Source organism: Schistocerca serialis, chromosome 9 (genome assembly GCF_023864345.2).
Source record: "Schistocerca serialis cubense isolate TAMUIC-IGC-003099 chromosome 9, iqSchSeri2.2, whole genome shotgun sequence".
In the NCBI taxonomy this organism is placed as follows: Eukaryota; Metazoa; Arthropoda; class Insecta; order Orthoptera; family Acrididae; genus Schistocerca; species Schistocerca serialis.
The window spans coordinates 277,857,957-277,872,986 of NC_064646.1; the positions used below are offsets into that span (position 1 = coordinate 277,857,957).

General features: G+C 39.2%; 1 protein-coding gene across 1 annotated transcript in view; it reads right to left on the minus strand.

The window, feature by feature from the left end:
* Positions 1–15,030, minus strand: part of LOC126418678 (putative ATPase N2B) — a 110,528-nt gene that overhangs the window by 25,829 nt on the left and 69,669 nt on the right. The window contains exon 5 of the mRNA XM_050085569.1: positions 14,183–14,323. Within this exon, the coding sequence (XP_049941526.1) occupies positions 14,183–14,323 (141 nt within the window). The remainder of the gene's footprint in view (positions 1–14,182; positions 14,324–15,030) is intronic.

The following is a 15,030-nucleotide window of genomic DNA, read 5'->3' on the forward strand; positions in this document are numbered from 1 at the left end:
ACACATACATACATACACAGGACAAAAACAACAATAAATAAATAAATACAACAAAATAAAATTAAATTAAATTAATACCACACCAAAAAAAAAAACACACACACACACACACACACACACACACACACACACACACAAACACATACATGAACAGACCACAGATACTTCAATAGTTACACTCATAAGTTTGGCAGTAATATTCGATCTTTGGCAAAAACATTTAACAGTCGGCGACAGAAACCAAAACATTGCATTAAAACAAGCGTTCAGTGCATAGTGCTGTGGAATGTGGAAAAAACAGCAAATTGGCACTCGTAGGAAGAAGAACAACACCAAAAATGCAACAGGAGCGTAATATGTAAGAAACTGTCTACGCAACCTGTAAGTACAGTTCAAAACATTACTACTTAATAGGAAATACCAACCACCAGAACTGTTTATAACCTATAGGCACAGTGACAAAAATGTAAATAAAATATCTAACATATGTACATATTCCAGGCCACTGATGATGCCTTGCACAAAATAAAGGCGAAACGCGTATGGCACTAAAATTGTGTTTTATTCAGTTGGTGTCAGACGGTCCATAAGTAAAAATTATCAATATACCGTAATATTACACGCAACTGAGGAAGACAGGACTACAAAAGTTGAGATTCTTTCCATCTTTAGGTAGGTTACAGTTATTTGATCAATGTTTTCAACTCCAGTCAAGTGAGTCCAAAGAAGAATCAATGGTTTCTAGTGAAGTTGTAGCACCAGATGAAACAGTTGCATAACCGTCCAGATGTACAATTTTACATTAAATTTTTTAGCTCACTTGTGCACTTGAATTTGCGCTTGAAATATGTGCCATTCTTTGTAGAACTTGCATGATATGTTGCTAATATATTCCAAAACTGCCAACATTTTACCTTTGGCTTAAAAATTGTACAAATGTGAAAACAGGACTGAGGAAGGACAGAATCCAGGGATTTATAACGCAACTACTGTCCAAATATGTATGTCATTGTATGATGTAGGCCACATGCACTAATGCACAAAACTGACTTTAGCTCTAAGTGCATGAGTACCACAACCTTTTTCTTTTGACTGCTACAAAACATAGTTGTCAAAATATTTGACTGTAAAATTCTTTTTTTCATGATTTGATTTCCTGTCTTGAGTCCTGATTACCACAGTTTATCTTATGCACTACCTGTTTCAGGAGATAGTTTCAGTATCCAAGTGCCTTTTTTTTATTAAATTGTGATAACTTAAATATGATCTTTGTTCTGTGTGTTAACATCTATATTGTTCTGGAAATTTCCTCTAATGCAAATTTATAATTATTTACACTTCTTGTTTTACTGATCCAGTGTCTGTAAGAAAAGAAGAAAAAATTTCTACACTTTTGCACTATAATGATGCAGTCAGTTGGACATAGCAATTATCATATTTAATTCAGCATAATGTAGTAAATACTCAAAATGAGAATTATTTTCTCAAATGCAAGCTAAATTAAACAAAGTCCTGATCACTAATAGCAAATCTTTTTGTGTTAAAATGCACCATCATTACACTCTGTCACTTATCAAATCATCATAATGTGTACTCATTACTGTCTCATTTCATTATGACCAACAGCTTTTAATATTGGTCACAATGTGGAAAACAACTGCACATTAAGCTGCAAGAGACAGCAAATATAACTGGTTGCACCTTCTTTGTGCAGAGTAGTGAAAATAATGTCTTCTTGTATGATGAAGCTAAAGATTCTTCTGAACTGAAAATGTATTGTGTCATCATTCAATGATTTGGAAACATGCTACTAACAATGAAAAAGAGAGATAACTTCTCATCATAAAGATGACACACTGGGTTGCAGACAGGCACAACAAAGAGACTGTTACACATTAAGCTTCCGCACAAAGACTTCATCAGAAAAGAAAAACGTAAAAAGGTAACCCCGCCCCCCCCCCCCCCTCTCTCTCTCTCTCTCTCTCTAAACAAGTTTACATGGTGCAGTGTCGGGAGGGAGGGAGGGAGGGAGGGAGGGACAGGAAGGGGGGGGGGGGAGCTGAAAGAAGAGGAGTAGAGAAGAGGAAACGATTGGCAAGTGCATTGGTAGAGAGCAGTGCACAATGAGAATGAGGGGGCATGATTTGGGAGGAAGTGATAGAGCACAGGGTGGAAACAGTTGGGTGGAGGGTGCGGCGACAGTAAGTTACCATAGGTTGAGGCTGAGATGATTTCAGGAGCAGAGAATGTGTTGTAAGGATAACTCCCACACACACAGTTCAGAAAGCTGGTGGAGGAGGAGGGGATACAAATGGCCTGGGTTGTGAAGCAGCCATTGAAATCAAGTATGTTATGTCCAGTTGTATGTTGTGAAACAGGATGGTCCACTTTGCTCTTGACTGCAGTTTGGCACTGGCCATTCATCCTGGATGATAGCTCATTAGTAGTTAAACCAATTTAAAAAACTGAGCAAAGATTACAGCACAGCTGATAATCGACATAACTGCTTTCACATGTGGCCCAGCCTCTGAAGGGATAAGATACGCCTGAGGCAGAACAGGAATAGGAAGTGCTGTGTGGGTGGATTGGGCAGGTCTTGCACCCGGGTCTTCCATGTGGACATGATCCTATGGCAAGTGACTAGGACTGGGAGTGGCATAGGGATAGACTAGGATCTTGTGGAGGATGGACGAGTGATGGAACACCACTTTAGGAGGGACGGGAAGCATCTTGGGTGGGATGTCCTTCATCACAGGGCATGAAAATAGATAATCAAAGCCCAGAAGAAGGATGTGCTTCAATTTTTCTAGTTCAGGGAAGTACTGGGTTATGAGGAGAGGCTCCTTTGTATCTGGTTCTTGATGGTGGTGGGAGGAATTGGGGTGTCTGGGAACATGGCATAAGAAATCTGGGGGACAGTATCTATCTATGAAGGTCTCTATGATACTTTCAGCGTACTGGACAAAGGAGCTACCATCATTGCAAATACACTGTTCTCTGGTGGCTAGACAGTACGGGAGGGATTTTCTAGTATAAGAGGGATGGTAACTGTTGAACTGCAAGTACTGTTGGTAGTTGGTGGGTTTAATGAGAACAGAGGTGTGGCTGGAGCCCACAGAGAGGTGGTCAACATCCAGGGAGGTGGCACACTGTGTTGTGAAGGACTAAGTGATGTGGGTGGGAGAGAAGGTGGTTGGTGAGGTTGTGAAGGGATGAGGATAGGGTGTCCTGGTCCTGCATCCAGATCGCGAAGAAACTGTCAATGAACCTGAACCACCTCAGAGGTTTGGGGTATTGGGAGGCTCAGATGGTTTCTTCTAGATGGCCCATAAACAGGTTGGCATAGGAGAAGGCCATATGGGTGCCCATGGCTGTGCCTCAGGTTTGTTTGTATACCTTCCCCTCAAAGGAGAAGCAGTTGTGTATTAGGATGTAGCTAGTAAAGTATAAGGAATAAGGTCTTGGGTTTGGAGTCTTATGGATGTTGGGAGAAGTGGTGTTCAATAGTGGCAAGACCATGGGCATGAGGGATGTTGGAATATAGGAAAGTGACAACAGTGACAAGTAGGGATCCTCGGGGTAAAGAAGTGGGAGAGTTGGTGAAGCAAGTGGTTGGTATCTTTGAACTGGGAGGCTAGATTCTGGGCAATGGGTTGGAAGTGTTGGTCAATGAGGGATGAAATTCTTTCAGTGGGAACACAATAACCATTTATAATGGGGCATACAGGATTGTTGGTCTGTGGATTTTGGAGAGCAGGCTGGGTGTGCAGGATGTGATGAGGCGAGGAAGGAAATGGATTAGGGGAGAGGTTCTTGGAAGGGACTACAGTTTTAAGCAAGGATTGGAGGTTATTTTAGAATCCTGAGATGGAATCAATCTGGCAGAGTTTATAGACGGAGGTGTCACACAATTGGCAGAGGCTTTCTGCCAGATAGTCACTGTAATTCATAACAACAGTGGTGGAACCTTAGTTAGCAGGTAAGTGGAAGTGTTTTGAGGCTGTATATAGCTGTCCTTTCTTCTGCTGAAAGGTTAGAGTTCTTGGGATGGAATCTGGGTAAGGCTGGCGAGACCAAACAGAAGGTAAAGAATTCCCAGAAGATGACTAGGCATAGGTTAATCAGGTGGATGGGGAGAGATCCACAGCTGAATGGTGGTATGAACTAGGGTTCAGTGTTGGGATTAAGTTGGATTTGGTTGGAAGGATCAGTGGCGAAGAAGTGTCTCTCCAGTGCAGGGATCAAGAGGAGGAGAGCAGGTCTTTAACAAATTCAGCATGGTTAAATTTTGGTTTAGGGCTGAATAGGATGAGGAGGAACAATGTGGTTCCCTTCCGCACCCATTCTCCACAACATCCTAGTGTATCCCTATGACACTCCCAATCCCAACCACTTGCTACAGGGGTTATGTCCCTGTGGAAAGGCTAGGTGCAAGACTGCCAAATCCACCCCCAAAGCACTTCCTATTCCAGTCCTGTCACAGGCTTATAGGCCAGACCACCTGTGAAAGCAGCCATGTCATACAACAGTTCTGCTGCTATCATTCCTCAAGCATTTTATATTTGTATGGCCATCAACCAGCTGTCAACTGGGATGAATGACCACTGTTGAACTGTGTTCAAGAGCAAAATGGGATATCCCATTGCACAACATGCAGCTGATCATACCATGCTTAATTTCAATGGCTGCTTCAGAAGCCGGGCCATCTGGATGCTTCCCTCCACCACCAGCTTTTCTGAACTGCACAAATAGAGTTATCCTTACAACAAATTCTCCACTCTTTAAATCGACCCGGCTTCAACCTGCATTAACTCACTGTCCATGCACCCTCCACCCCTCGGTTTCCACCTCCTCTGTCTTACCACATCCACTGGCCTCATGTCCCCTCATGCTCATTGTGCACTGCTCTCTGCCAGTGCACCCACCAATCCTTTTCCCCCTTCTCTGCTCCTCCTCTTTCTGCTCTCTTTTTTTCCTTTCCCTCCCTCCCCCACAACCTCATGATGCTGCACCAGGTAGACTTGTCTGACACCTCCAGTTCTTGCACACTTCACCAGGCAAAGTTTCAGTCTGGCCTGAGCAGCCAGAGATAGTGGTCATGTGTGTGTAAGATTTGCTTGCTTATGTGATTGTTTTCGGATGAAGGTTTTGCCCAAAAGCTTACATTATAACAGACTTTTAATTGAGCCTGTCTGCAACTCAACGTGTCATCTTTGGGATGAGTAGCAATCTATCCTTTCTATAACTGTTGATATTCCAACCTGGACTTTTCAATGTCTGAAACATGCTACTAAATTAGTTTCATTCTATGAGAATATTAAACATTCACAAAGGTGGAAACATCTTGCAAGAGAAGTTGCAATACTGAGGATGAATAATGACCACATTGAATGTCTGAATGGATCAGTAAAAGAAAAATTGACAGTTCTTCTGGGTTATAAAATAGATGGAAATGTAAAGTTATTGCCATTAATTATTACAAAGTTTACAGGTAGATGTTTTAAGAGCAAGCAAATATTATGTACTTTGACTACAATAGCATTACTTGGATCATGAAGTTAACAATTCTTATCAGTGCCCCCCCCCCCCCCCCCCCCCCAGAAAACAAAGGACAGTAGTTAAGGATTTTGCCATAGTATCTCATCACCATGTCCATCCTGTATCATTCACCGAATAAAACAATATCTGAATGAAAAATTTTACTATTTTTGGAAATATTCCTTAAATCAAACATCAGATGGGGACATTGCATGTGGCTTAAAAATGCAGATCTGGTGAATTCCTGTTGAGCTGTATTAGAGTTTCCATACTTGTGATTAGAGAGTATTTGTATGACCTAAAAAAAGTTCCATTTCCAATTCCGAATCACTCCTTCAGCATAACTGAAGTAAGCAGCTATTTAAGGAGAAACTATTTGGGTCTCTAGCATTGAACAGATGGACTTACAATGAAATGCCATTGTCTGCATCAAAAATCTCGTAAAAGGATGGGTAGTGAATAAGGTGAACTGTATATAGTGGTATAGAGCCAGTTATACTTAAACCTGCCGAATGCCACATACATAATTCCACAAAATTACAGGAATGCAACCATATCAAATAAGTCACATCTCCTGACATCTTTGGCTAAGAAGCATCATCCACCTACTGCACCTAAGACTGACAGTGTAGCTTTCTCATCCACCTAATAAAAATGTCACCCACACTATTTTGCATATTGATACACACCACGACGTCACATAAGTGGGCAGTGGAGGAGTATAGTACTGCCACACCTTCTATGATGGGCATTGTGTCACATTCTGATTTATAAGCACTGTGCATTAATGAAAGGGGTACTGTACCACTGTCTTTGAGAGCTGCCTGTTTCAGGTGCCAGATTTCTCATTTTAACATCTAACTACTAGGGCGGGGTTTGAGCAGCCCACACAAGACTTTTTTTATATAATTCGTAATGTTGGCGCACTACAGATCCACCAATTTAGGGATTCTCAGTGGGCTGCAGAGGCTTATGACAGGTAGACGTGTGCCGCGCTCTTGCAACAGTAAGTACCTGTTTTACATTACTGGGGTTTCTGTAGACCCCAAGTGTGCTTTTCTGTAGCATTTACTTACAACATGCTAATACAGTAATTTGCTTATATTCTAGTATATTTATAACAATGGCTCACTTTATCTCTGATGAGGATATTTTATGACTGTTAGATGAAGGCACTGACTCAGAAAGTGAAAATAACACAAAAGAAGAAGAAGAAGAAGAAGGACTTGACATTAGTGATCATGATTCAATACACAGTTAAGACCTTTCTGGATCAGAGATCGAGAAAAGTGAAGAGGAAGAAGAAGAAAGCCTAAGGAACTATTTTTATGGTAAGAACAGATACAAATGGAGTAAATCTGCCCCACATTCATCTTGTATACTACAGCACAATACTATGTGAAAGAGATTGAAATGATCTGCTGTTTGTAACAGTAAAATGTCGCCAGTAGAGAGTTGGAAACTTTTATTTACTGGTGATGTGATTGGGACTAGCATCCACTATACCAACAAAAAACTTGAGGACAAATAATAAACTCCATTATTACAGCCATACTATGCTAAAAACAGTGACTGCTGTGAGTTGAGAACTTACCTTCGATTGCTTGTGTTTATTTCAATATTCAAGTCAAACCACAAAGATATTAGATTGCTAATGGCAATTGATTTTACTGGTAGAGATATTTTTCGAGGTGTAATGGGAATAAAAAGAATTTTATTCATTTATTTCAATGTAACATTTGATGACATCAGTACATGCAAAGAAAGAAAATCTACAGATAACACTGGCCTCGATAAAAGAAATTTTTGAAACTTTTAATAGCAACTGTGGTGTGAACTATCCTTGTTCAGAATATTTATGTTTTGATGAAATGTTGGTAAAATTTTGAGGAAGATGCTCATTCAGAATGTTTATCAAAAGTAAACTTGGAAACTATGGCCTGGAAATGCATTGTATTTGTAATGCGAAGACTCATTACTTGTATAATGCATTCATATACTCTGGAAAACCATTTACCCACAGAAATACCCTTTTCGCAGTGCCAACACAGGATGTGCTAAAGCTTGCAGAGTAGTTTTATGGAACTAGTAGAAATATAACTGGAGATAGTTTGTTTATATCTGTTGAGTTAGTAAATGAATAAGTGAACCAAAGACTAACATACGTATGCACTGTATGAAAAAACAAACAGGAAATTCTTCATGAGTTTTTGCCTAATAAAAGAGAACGCACTGAATTAAAACATCTTTTGGATCTGTATGAGACAAGACCTTGGTGTCATTCATTCCAAAGAAGTATAAAAGAGTAGTTTTCTATGCATCACAATGTGTCTACAAATCAAAAATTGAAGAAACCTGTAATTACATAATTTTACAATAACACTAAAGGAGTAGTTGACATTTTAGATTTGAAATCCTCAAATTATACTTGTTAATGTAGAACAAGAAATGGCCGAACACAATTTTTGCTGCTATACTGAATATTTCTCTTGCTAACAGATGTTCTTTGGGTCAGTTCTAATCCAAATAAAAATCAGTAATAGATACATGTTTGCAGCAGATTAGAAAATAACCCAAATTTGGCCAAAGATATACAAGATATAACGTGCAACTTGGCTTGCAGAGAACAAACTATCAACGCCTAATGCAGATGAGCCCGGTACTAGTAATTCTCAGAAGTGAATGTGTTACATTTGCCTGAGGTTGAAAGATAAAAAGAGCTCTCCAATACGTAAAACTTGAAAATAATTTATTTTGTAAGCCTCACACAAAGACAATCAATTATTGTTTGTCCTGTGAACCCAAAGAAAATGAATGATTTTGTAGGCTCTTAATAATGTACTGTCATTTTTTCCATACTAATAGTATTTTTGTTTTACAATTTTAATTTCATTTTATGTTCCTATCGTGTAAAAAAAAAAAAAAAAAAAAAAAAACACCAAAGATTTTAATTACGGAGTTGATTTTTATGTCATTTTATCTCTGCAAGAAAATAATAAACTGGAAATAAGCTTTTGTAAATGATCTAAAATTTCTGTTAAGACTGGTTACTGTAAGCACAATAAACACTTTAAATATGTTACATTTTATTACGTAAGTATATAAATACATAAGTTAATTCCAATTATTATTTATAAACATACCTAAACTCTGTTGGGGTACTTCTAGATCCTAAATGCAAGAGTATGTTACTAAAAACAGCACCTGTATTTAAAACGTTAAGTAAGTTAAAATCACTGCCACAATTAAGTAAATTGTTCACCAGTCAAATTTTTATGGCTTCCTTCATCACCGGGTCCTTTAAGTATCATGAAGACATTATAATCCTCACGTTTTCATAGCCCATGGAGTGGCCAGTCTCTATGTGGTGCTCAGCCACTGCTTATTTGCAACATGTGTAGCAGTGATGCTTCAAGCAACATTAGTGAATGGTTCTCACGTCATCTGCACATCAAACAAAAATCTGTACTGGTAGGTGATCTAGTATATGCCTGCATTATACAGTTTTAGGTCAATCTTTACAAAGCCAATGAGAGTGGCTGGGCAAAAGATAATCTTCACTTTCTACTTAGAAAATTTCTGATCTACTCCAGAAGAAATATCCCCTACTTACAGAAAAGCCATGGATTTGAACCTTTCCTCTCCAACCTCTTGGTTCCCAGGGCATTCACCTTTGGTCTGAACTGCAGAGTCTTCCATTTTTGTGGAGTACACTCCCATTATCTCCAAATGCTATTTTTAATTGTTCAAAATATTCAAAAAGGTGGTTGTCTGTAATGGTACACGCTATGTGGACAATTGTATTGACGACACCAGCTGGAAAAATGGAAATGATCATATAGTGTCAGTGGTTGGGAGTTCCCAGTCAAGTAGTTTGGCCACCAAGTGGAAGTCGTATTGACTGCGATGCCACATTGGGCGACTTGCGAGTTGACAATGGGGATGAAATGATGATGAAGACAGAACAACACCCAGTCCCTGAGGGGAGAAAATCTCCCACCCCAGCCAAGAATCGAACCCGGGCCCCTGTGCGAGGCATTCCAACGTGCTGACCATTCAGCTAATGGGGCAGACAAGACACCAACTGTCTGTGGTGGATGGTAATAAACTGTCTGCCTGCAGGTATAAAATTGAGTGTTTTGGCTTGTGGTATGTTTAGTTACACAGAGCACTGCATTCTTGAGGCAAAGCTGTGTAAGTGGCACTCATTTCCTATCACATGCTTTTTAATGGCTTGGCTTCAGTTAGCCAGCAGTTCCCCCACTTGTCCTCATGTGGGCAAGTAGTTGCTGAATATGATCCAACAGGTGAGTACCCCTTCCACATGGCAAGGAAACATGGCAGTTAGCTGTGTCTCAATGGAGCAGAAGGTGCGGTGATGAAGGAAGGAAGCGTATAGCACCTTTACTGCAACTTTGTAGCAAATGCGAATATGTGCACAGATGAGTGAGATACCCATGGCCTTAACACGCCACACAGGCAGCTGTGTTATTAGGCACAGAAGTTGTATGCAATTACTTCCATCAACCTACTCTCTCTCACACAAGCTCGGTGAAGATTGGGCCGATTGACTATACATTTGTAACACTGAAGAGTAAATGTCCCAAATGTGCTGTCAGTTTTCTGACACACTAAAACAGTCAAAAAAGGGAGGTTTCATTCTTTTCCATCTGAATGTGAACTGATATTTTAATGGATGTAATTAAGATGGTAAAAGAATTCATGAAGTTCATCCTCACAATGGGGCCACACCACAAATTTATCATCCACATACCTCAAAAAAATATCAGTATAAATTTTAAAAGTCCAGCGCCTTTTCCTCAAGGTCCTTGATAAACAAACTCGCCAACAAAGTTGAATAATGAATATTCTGAGGTAAGGACATGCTAAAATAAAGTTATAATCTGTGTACCAAAATGTTTTGCACATTATATTTTCCAATGAATGATTAAGACTCTATGAGGAAGACTTTCGTAACAATGATATGACATCAAAATTGACCAATCAGTCTGAACTGTTGAGCCTGAGAGTCTTCAGTCTGTTAATAAATTCAGTTCAATTCCATATGTGGTGAGGGCACTTCTGAACAACAGATGTCTACAACAAGGCTAAGAGCTTGGCAATGAAATATTTCAGAGACTCAGTCAGTATTGCTTACTTTTGAGCAAGGGCACATCCTTCTTGCACAACATTAGCAAACCATATAACCTCAGTGCAGCTGCATCATGAATTTTTAATATATTCACTACTTCTTGATGGAATGAGGAAGCATTCAAGAGAAAATACATCTTGAGACTACGTGGTTAGTGGGGTACTTACTTATCAATCTTGTTAGATGTGCAATCATCCAGCAGACTTTTCATTTTAGCATCACAGATGTCATGTGGTATTAAAACAGTCTTTGTATGGGAGATCAACCCAACATCCATCTGCTACAGCCTGACAAGTCAACGATTGCTGGACAGCACACTATATGGCAGTGGGCAGTATACCATGAAAATGTCAAGATTTTAACATCCACATCATCCTTCTGAAAGTTGATGATTAAGAAAGCCTTCAAAATATCTCTGACTAATGAATTACCAAATTGCAATGGTGGTTCTAAGTAAGGTGAAATGTGAATCCAGCACTTGAAACAGTGAGCTCCCAAAGACAGCAGTATAATGGCCATGTTGTTAACGTCCAGTATTTGCAAATCAGAACCTGTGACATTTCTCTGCTATAGATAGTATGCCAGTGATATCCATCTCAGCTGCTGAAGGGAAATTTCTGCAGCTGTGGTGGTCTGTACCTACATGTTCAAGAGTGCAAGTTGTTTCTTTATTAGACAGGTGGAAGGGCTGCAACAACAGTCCTACATCTCTAAATATGGCTCCATGGTTCCAAGCTGAAATATCACCAGAAGAACACTTACTGGATATGACTGCAAGAACTTAATTTCACAGAACAAGCATGAAAACATGAAGATTCTCACATAAGTAATTGTTTGCAGCGTGCGAAAAATACAAAACAGAAATGTCCATTACAAAACAGAAAAATCAATTCTCTTATCAGACAGATCACCTGTAGATATTCTTTCCACTGTAAGGCTTTTAAAGCAGACACAGCAAATGAACAAGACATACATCAATGTTATAAAAATTCTAATTTATAAAAGGCTCAGAAAGTGATGTACATGAATTAGCAACCAACACAATTGATCAGCTACACAGAATTGCTAATAATAAAAAATCTCTTCACTGAGCTTCCACTATTTTACATGTACATAACCATTGTTCCTGGGTAAGCGTCCATGAGGTCACATGAATACAAAGCTAGCAGTACCAGGTAAACATCATCTGCTTGACATAACTGAAGCAACAAAAGTTGTTCATGTAAGAGCTTTCCTCTTACATTTAAATTGTATTCACACATCTAGGTACACTCCGCAGTTCACAATCAGACATACACATAGCATACACCATTCTATCTGTAGTTTAATTAATTAATGTCTACACAGCTAGCAATCTATCGGGGGAAAGAGTAACAACCAAACAACATTGAAGGTCAGTAGTCACAAAGTTTTCATTATCGCCCTGAAAAAATAAAGTGGCATAGTTATTTTTCTTTGTTTGCAGGTATGTGTATCCAATCCTTGGCACATGTGGAAATCCTTGCATAAGGTTACCATAGCAAGCCGCTAGAGGAGCCAAAGAAAAATGTTGCATCTCACTGGTAAAGTGAAGTTTCATAAAGTAATTCGCTTTCTGTGTTTGAAGAGGAACAATGTTGGAACAATCAACGCTGAGTTGGTGAAATGTATGGTGACAATGTGTCACTGTATGACACAATGGTTAAGTGGCATAGCCATTTTCAGTGTGGTCAGACAAGTCTGAATGTTGAATAATAAACTGGTAGATCACTTCTCTGTGTAGAACTGTGAATTATAAGAGAAGTGGAGTTCCTCAGGCTTGAAGGGCAGAATATCACATTTGAGGCAATAGTGAAAAAAGTGGAAGTCCATCATAGATCAGTTTTCAGTGCCTCACTCAACATTTAAAAAATAACAAACACTGAATCTCTGACTGTTTTCACCTATTCCAGAAGTTCAGCAAACCAAGGAAGCAGCAGGAATGTTGTACATTTGTTTTTGAAGAGGGTCTGTCTTAAGCAAAACTCAATTTTTCATTTTCTGGTAATGTTTTTCGCAGAAGATTCATCATCATCAGTTGGTTTTTTATTATTTTTCTATAACACAGGAAAAATGCTCTTTTCTACTTGTACACACACAAATTTGTGTTTTGAAGACAGTATTTACATGTTTAAAAACAAAAAGTTTTGTATATATACTTTGATACAATATGCTGTGGTTTTCCTGGATTTTTATGTTGTCTTGTTTCATAGTTAGTCATGTAAAACCTACTGTTGAACAGTTATAAATTTTACAACTTGCAATGTTATGGTTATGCCTGCCATTAACTAATTTTATGTGGAAGATGGTGTGTGTGTGTGTGTGTGTGTGTGTGTGTGTGTGTGTGTGTGTGTGTGTTTGCAATGTGAGTCACTTACTTTTTCTGGTTTACCCATTATCTTCACTGTGAAGGCCTGTACTAAGTAACTTCCAAAGTAACTGTTTACAAAGTACAGAAACAAGATAACCACAGCAATCCCAGTTGTACTGCCATACAACTGCAGTTTAGATTTCTTTGTCAGTGTGATTACTATTGACCTAACAGTAACCATGAATAAACACACAAAGTCTGTACTGCAAATAAACTTCACTCTATCACAGAAAAAGAAGACCAAATGCTCAGTTAATAATACAACTTTCCTCTGCTGGTTTGTGTCACATATTAACTTTGACTGCAGTATATGCTGCAGTTTTATGGCCACATGATTTTTGATTGCTCATCTGATTCCCTGCTTACTACTAGAGTCCTACTGACATCCAGTGCAACATACAATTCGAAAAAAGACTTGCAAGAGAATAAGTGAATAATGTGAACACTTAAGTAAAAAAAAGTTGATTTATATTCTGTGATACACTGTGGTTTCCCTTTCAAGGAACAAATTAGCAAAATGGTTCAAATGGCTCTGAGCACTATGGGACTCAACATCTGAGGTCATAAGTCCCCTAGAACTTAGAACTACTTAAACCTAACTAACCTAAGGACATCACACACACCCATGCCCGAGGCAGGATTCGAACCTGCGACCGCAGCAGTCCCGCGGTTCCGGACTGCAGCGCCAGAACCGCACGGCCACCGCGGCCGGCAACAAATTAGCAGGAATGCAATAAATTTTATAGATATCGCATTTCCTGCTTGGTAGATATGAATGTTTTCATCCAGATTTGCAGAAACATTAAAGCTATTCAGGAATCAAATTCCTAAAAATTGCATTTTCAGCTTATTCCTGTAGTGCAACTCTTTGGAATAGAAAGGTAATGGAAAGCACTGTAGTCTCTACACCAATAGATATTTGTAAACAAATATTAAACTGTTACTAGCATAATCCTAACCCCACAAAAATACCGACCACTTGCCACACACAGTTTGTAAAGTCATAAAACCAGTTACATATTCTTACTGAAATGTAAACTGTGAGAGACACATTTCTTTGAAATCACCTCCACCTGAAATGACCTTGTGCCAGAATACTTTACCCTGTTGTCATACAACGTGTCTATCAAGGTTATGAATCGACGCGCAGGAGACTTCTGCTTGAGAGTCAGCTGGGGGACATCACGGATCAGAACAGTATGGAAGACACGGGAAATCTGCAAGTAATCACTCGCACCCAGAGGCTGTAAGGCAAAAACACACAGCAGTAAAAGTATGGTTCTCAGCATACAACATTGTTTATTTTAAGTAACAAAAAGTAACAGCAATTACTCAAACAAAATATCAGGAACCACTCAACCATTGTTCTACTGCTCCATATTTGTCATCCACAACCACACCCACAAGAGCACACGTGGGAGGGAGGGCGTGGAGGGAGAGAGAGAGAGAGAGAGAGAGAGAGAGAGAGAGAGAGAGAGAGAGATTGATTTTATTTACTCTCCCAATTCTACAGGGGTTGAGCAACTCTCTTGGACTGATTTCATATGGTTAACATGGAGAAGGTCATTGCTCCTCCTGAGGAAAAACTGCTTCTCTCAGTCACCTAACAACAGCATTAGCATGTAGCTCCATAAGTGAGTGACTATGCACTCTGAAGACAAACTTAAACTTGAGCTTATTTAGCGCACAATTCTTCCTCTATACAGAATGAGATTGTCCTCTCTAATATTTCTTTATAACTGTTATTGTCTGCACCATGTACTAATGTGGTCTGTAAGTGCAATGTCTGAACTTGGGCAACAGTCATTCAAAGCTTGGCTTTCTTTGAGAAAATAAAGGCTACAAGTTGTGAAGTTACAAGCTTACGGACATTTTTATTTCATTTTATCATTTATTATACTTATTGAGGTGGTGTAAGGTACAGTGAAGCGACTCTAACAGCCTCTCCTGT